Source organism: Morchella importuna (genome assembly GCF_003444635.1).
Source record: "Morchella importuna strain M04M26 chromosome Unknown Morimp01GS077, whole genome shotgun sequence".
Lineage (NCBI taxonomy): Eukaryota > Fungi > Ascomycota > Pezizomycetes > Pezizales > Morchellaceae > Morchella > Morchella importuna.
The window spans coordinates 1-5,398 of NW_025763473.1; the positions used below are offsets into that span (position 1 = coordinate 1).

Genomic DNA, 5,398 nt, shown 5'->3' on the forward strand with positions numbered 1-5,398 from the left:
ACCAACTGGTGCAAGGAATTCAACACCAACCGAACACTCCAATTCCAATTTAACCACGAACTGGAACCACCACAACCACATGCCTCAGGACTACCCCAAGGCTCCCTCCTCTCCCCAGTATTATTTATGATATACGCCGGGGTGATAACAGACCCCACCAACTCCCCCAAAGAAACCAACATCACTGTTACGAACCACTACCGCAACACGGAGGAAGCATGAGTCATCGGAAAGTGCCGGAAGTTTCTGCGAAGGATTAGTAATCGGGTTGTTTCTTCTTTCTTATATATAGGGTGCTTGCCCCCTCCTGTCTACTCTTTTCTAGCAACATCTTGTATTTTACTTTGAGTTTTACTTTGGGATTTACTTCGCTTCAAACACTTCTTTTCTCCCGTCCACATTAGTCTGCTGCCCATCATGCTCTCGCATCCGCCGTTATGTTCCTCGTCGTCGCCCTCGTGGCCCTGCTCGCTTACCCCGTTCCCCTCGGCCCCCTCGCCGACCGCTGTCTCCTCCGCCCTAGTGCGGGGCCCTTGTCCCTGCCCTCGGGCACACCGCTGACTCCACCCTCGCCATCGTGCGAGCCTACGTTCTCCTTTCCAGGAGCCCCTAGTGTCCTTCGACCCCTTGCCAAGCCCTCGCACACGGTTCCTATACACTATGTTGCGTGCCTTATGGCTCGACCGACAACCCTCTCTCCGAAGAACACCAACACACTGCTACCATTCGCTTACGCCGCCTCTTCCTCCTAGCCTGGACAACAGCCTACCTACTCGGTAGACTTCTCCCCCGAGCTAGGGAGGAACCATTCGCCGACCAAACCCCCCCACTATTGACACCCCGACGCACTCGACGACTACAACGCCTCCTCCTCCAACGTGCTGCCTCTCTTGGAAACCCTACAGGAAACGACCCGGGTTGGTGTTTCCTAACACTAACCTCCAGGGACTTCCACCCCTACCTCATCGGCATCGGACCATACCCATCGCCTGTCAAGGTCTTGAATACCCTTCATCGGTTAGGAGCACCACTACTCCCTGCCCTGGTCACCCGTCATGGGGGCACAGCCCACGTCACCAAAGCCCCCGGCGCCCACACGGCCACACGACTCTTACGGACGAGAAGGGTAGGAGCCAAACTCAAGATCGGACAACTACACCACCCCGGCGACTGCGAACCCTTTGAAGTACCAATACGGCTATCTCGGAACAAGGACGCGCTCCAGGCGCTGGTGGACACCGGAGCCACCGGATATGGGTTCATTGACGCTTCCTTCGCCAAGGCCCGCGGATATCCCCTCGAAGAACTAGCGACCCCAAGACATTTCCAAGTGATCGATGGACGAGCCATCGCCTCCGGAGCCATCACCCACTGTTGCAAACTCCACCTCGAGATGAACGACCATGTGGAAGGGGCCTCCTTGTTTGTCACCAAGCTCGGCGACACGAAAGTGGTCCTCGGACTCCCCTGGCTACAACACCACGCTGCCGAAATACGGTTCGCCGACCGATCCATCTCCTTCCACGCCGAACGCTGCCAACAGCACACTGCAACTCTCTGGACCTCCACCCTCACCTGTCCCCCATTGACCGCCTCCGCCGCCACCCTGCCGCCCCCGCCAATACCCCCGAGACCACGCACCGCCATCCCCTCGCGCCCGCCGCCAATACCCCCAAGGCCAGCCACCCCTCGCCGCACGATTACCCTGTCCGCCGCCCGATTCCGCAGAGAAGCACAAAAACCGGACAACCAGCTTTTCCTCCTCGCAGCCCGAGCCCCAAGCCCAAACTCATCGCCGTCCCGATCAACCGATGAACTGGTCCCTGCCGCTTACCACCAATACCTCCACCTGTTCCAGGAATCCGAGGCCCAAGCGCTCCCCAACCACCGGTACATCGATCACGAAATCCCGTTGATGGAAGGCAAGCAACCACCCTTTGGCCCCCTGTACGGCATGTCCTCGGAGGAATTAAAAACCCTGCGGGAATACCTGGATGACCAGCTAGCCCGAGGGTACATCCGTTCATCTTCGTCCCCTGCAGGAGCTCCCGTCCTGTTCATCAAAAAGAAGGACGGATCCTTAAGGCTATGTGTGGATTACCGCGCCCTCAACGCAGTCACCATCAACAACCGCTACCCCCTACCGTTGATCAACGACACTTTGGACCGATTAAAAGACGCCAAGGTATACACCAAGTTGGACCTCCGCCAGGGCTACAACCAAATCCGAATCAAGGAAGGAGAAGAATGGAAAACAGCCTTCCGAACCCGGTACGGGCTGTTCGAATACCTGGTCATGCCATTCGGACTCACCAACGCCCCCGCTACCTTCCAGGCCTTCATGAACGATACCCTCCGAACCCACTTGGACGACTTCTGCACGGCGTACCTCGATGATATCCTGATCTACTCCAACACGCCCGAAGAACACCAGCAGCATGTCCGCATTGTCCTGGACAAACTACAAGCCGCGGGCCTCCACTGCAAGCCAGAGAAGTGTGAGTTCCACGTGGATCGTACCGAGTACCGGGGGTACATCATATCCGGCGAAGGGGTCACCATGGCAACCGACAAAACAAAGGCGATCCAGGAGTGGAAGACACCCACCTCGGTCCACGACGTACAGGTCTTTTTAGGGTTCGCCAACTTCTATCGAAGATTCATCCGTGATTACTCCAAGGTAGTATCCCCCATGACGAACCTGTTGAAGAAGGACGCCCCGTTCGTATGGACAACCGCGGCGGAACACGCTTTCGCCCAACTAAAGGAAGCTTTCACCACCGCCCCGGTACTAAGGCACTATGACCCCGAACGAGCGTGCATAGTGGAAACCGATGCCTCTGACTTCGTTGCGGCAGCTGTACTCTCCCAGAAGGACGACCAGGGAATCCTACACCCTGTGGCGTTCTACTCCCACAAGATGACGCCAGCCGAGTGCAACTACGACATTTATGACAAAGAGTTGCTAGCGATCGTACGCGCGTTTGAACAATGGCGAAAGTACTTGGAACCCAACAACCAAGAAATCACGGTGTACTGCGATCATAAGAACCTGGAGCACTTCATGTCCACAAAGATCCTTAACCGTCGTCAAGCCCGCTGGTCCTTAACGCTGTCCTCCTTCAACTTTGTAGTCACCTACCGCCCGGGTACGAAGAATGGGAAACCTGATGCCCTCACACGTCGATCTGGAGATCTCCCTAAGGAAGGGGATGAAAGATTGACCCAGCAGCATCAGGTTGTACTAAAACCAAAGAACCTTCGTCTGGCGGCCGCACTACAGACCCCCACACCCTCCAAAGTGGCACCATCCCGCCAAAGGGAACTAGAGACCGCACTGGCCAAGGACCCTCTATCCAAACAACTCATGAAGGATATCGCGGCCAAGAAGAAACACTCCCGCTTCTTACCCATAGGTGAATGCACAGTTAAGGAAGGATTACTGTACTATCAGGGCCTACTATACATCCCTGACGACGCCGCTATCAAGTTGGAGATCCTCCGCACCCACCATGACGCACCTTCAGCCGGACACCCAGGACGGGCACGCACGCTGGAACTACTGTCCCGGAACTTCTACTGGCCCCAAATGTGGAAGTACGTTGCCCGTTATGTGGACCACTGTGATACCTGCTCCCGAATTAAGCCGGCCCGACACGCCCCGTATGGTCTCCTCAAACCACTGGCTCCCCCAGTCAAACCTTGGTCTTCGTTATCCATGGACCACGTTACAGGCCTACCCGAGTCCCAAGGATCTAACGCCATCTTAGTAGTGGTCGACCGGCTCACCAAAATGGCCCACTACATCCCCACGAGAGACACCGCCGACGCCCCGGAACTGGCCCGACTATTCCTACAACACATCTGGAAAGCACACGGGCTGCCGAAAGACATCGTATCAGACCGGGGCTCAACCTTTACCTCGCAGTTTTGGAAGTCACTCTGCGGCCAATTGGAAATCAAACCCCGATTCAGCACAGCCTTCCACCCACAAACAGACGGACAGACCGAAAGGGTAAACGCCATTATGGAGCAATACTTACGGGGCTACGTCAACTACCAACAGGATAACTGGGCAGAGTTCCTTCCCCTGGGAGAATTCGCGCATAACAATGCCTCTACGGAACCGTTGGGAGTCAGCCCGTTCTTTGCCAACTATGGGTATAATCCCCAACTAGACGTTCTCCCTGCTGAAGAAACGCGCAAAGTCACACCGAAGGAGGTATTGGAATTTACGAACGCAATCTCCACCTTACAGGCTGCCCTGCGATCAGAGATCCTGTATGCACAAGCCGCCGCCGCCGAGAGTGCAAACGCCGCCCGACTTCCAGAGCCCCGACTCGAAGTAGGAGATATGGTATGGCTATCGAGAAAACACATACGCACCACTAGGCCATCGGACAAACTAGATCACAAACGGCTAGGGAAGTTCAAAATACTCGAACGCATCGGATCACATGCCTACCGCTTGGAACTCCCCGCCTCGATGAAGTCCCACCCCGTATTCCACGTTTCATTGCTAGAACCTGCTCGGACCCAACCTTTGCCAGGCCACATACAACCACCACCGCCCCCGGTAATCGTTGAAGGGGAGGAGGAGTTTGAAGTACAGGAAGTACTGGACTCCCGAATACGGCATCGGCAATTACAATACCTAGTCAAATGGACCGGCTACGAACAACCCACCTGGGAACCAGCTCGGAATCTCGATGCGGAATTAGGGGCACTGCAACGCTTCCGCTCCGTATATCCCAACAAGTCCGCGGCAATCCTTAAGAGTACCTTGCGTAGGAAAGTATAGTTTGTTACGGTTTCTTTCGCAAATGAAACCGCTCTATGTTACGTTCCCTGGTGTCTCGCCCACAGCCATTTGCTAACTTGCTATGTACTTACTTTTACCTCGCCCCCCGCCTACTTGCTCGCAGGAGCTCGCTCTTCGAGAAGAGGGGCTAAACTGTTACGAACCACTACCGCAACACGGAGAAAGCATGAGTCATCGGAAAGTGCCGGAAGTTTCTGCGAAGGATTAGTAATCGGGTTGTTTCTTCTTTCTTATATATAGGGGTGCTTGCCCCCTCGCTGTCTACTTCTTTCCTTACGCAACATCTTGTATTTTACTTTGAGTTATTACTTTGGGGGATTTACTTCGCTTCAATACACTTCTTTACTCTCCGTCCACGTTACGTCTGCTGCCCATCATGCTCTTCGCATCCGCCGTTATGTTCCTCGTCGTCGCCCTCGTGGCCCTCTGCTCGCTTACCCCGCTGTTCCCCTCGGCCCCCTCGCCGACCGCTGTCTCCTCCGCCCTAGTGCGGGCCCTTGTCCCTGCCCTCGGGCACACCGCTGACTCCACCCTCGCCATCGTGCGAGCCTACGTTCTCCTTTCCAGGAGCCCCCT

The 5,398-nt window shown here is 55.5% G+C and overlaps 2 protein-coding genes across 2 annotated transcripts; both read left to right on the forward strand.

Annotated features, from left to right (window-relative positions):
- Positions 1 to 660: 660 nt before the first annotated feature.
- LAJ45_11604 (uncharacterized protein) lies at positions 661 to 1,815 on the forward strand (the record flags this gene model as incomplete). The annotated part of the gene is made up of 3 exons (XM_046121087.1): positions 661 to 776; positions 946 to 1,707; positions 1,770 to 1,815. 3 exons carry the CDS (start codon positions 661 to 663, stop codon positions 1,813 to 1,815), a joined length of 924 nt encoding a protein of 307 aa, XP_045965708.1.
- A 1,552-nt stretch (positions 1,816 to 3,367) lies between these two features.
- Positions 3,368 to 4,801, forward strand: LAJ45_11605 (uncharacterized protein; the record flags this gene model as incomplete). The annotated part of the gene is made up of 1 exon (XM_046121088.1): positions 3,368 to 4,801. One exon carries the CDS (start codon positions 3,368 to 3,370, stop codon positions 4,799 to 4,801), a length of 1,434 nt encoding a protein of 477 aa, XP_045965709.1.
- Positions 4,802 to 5,398: the final 597 nt, after the last annotated feature.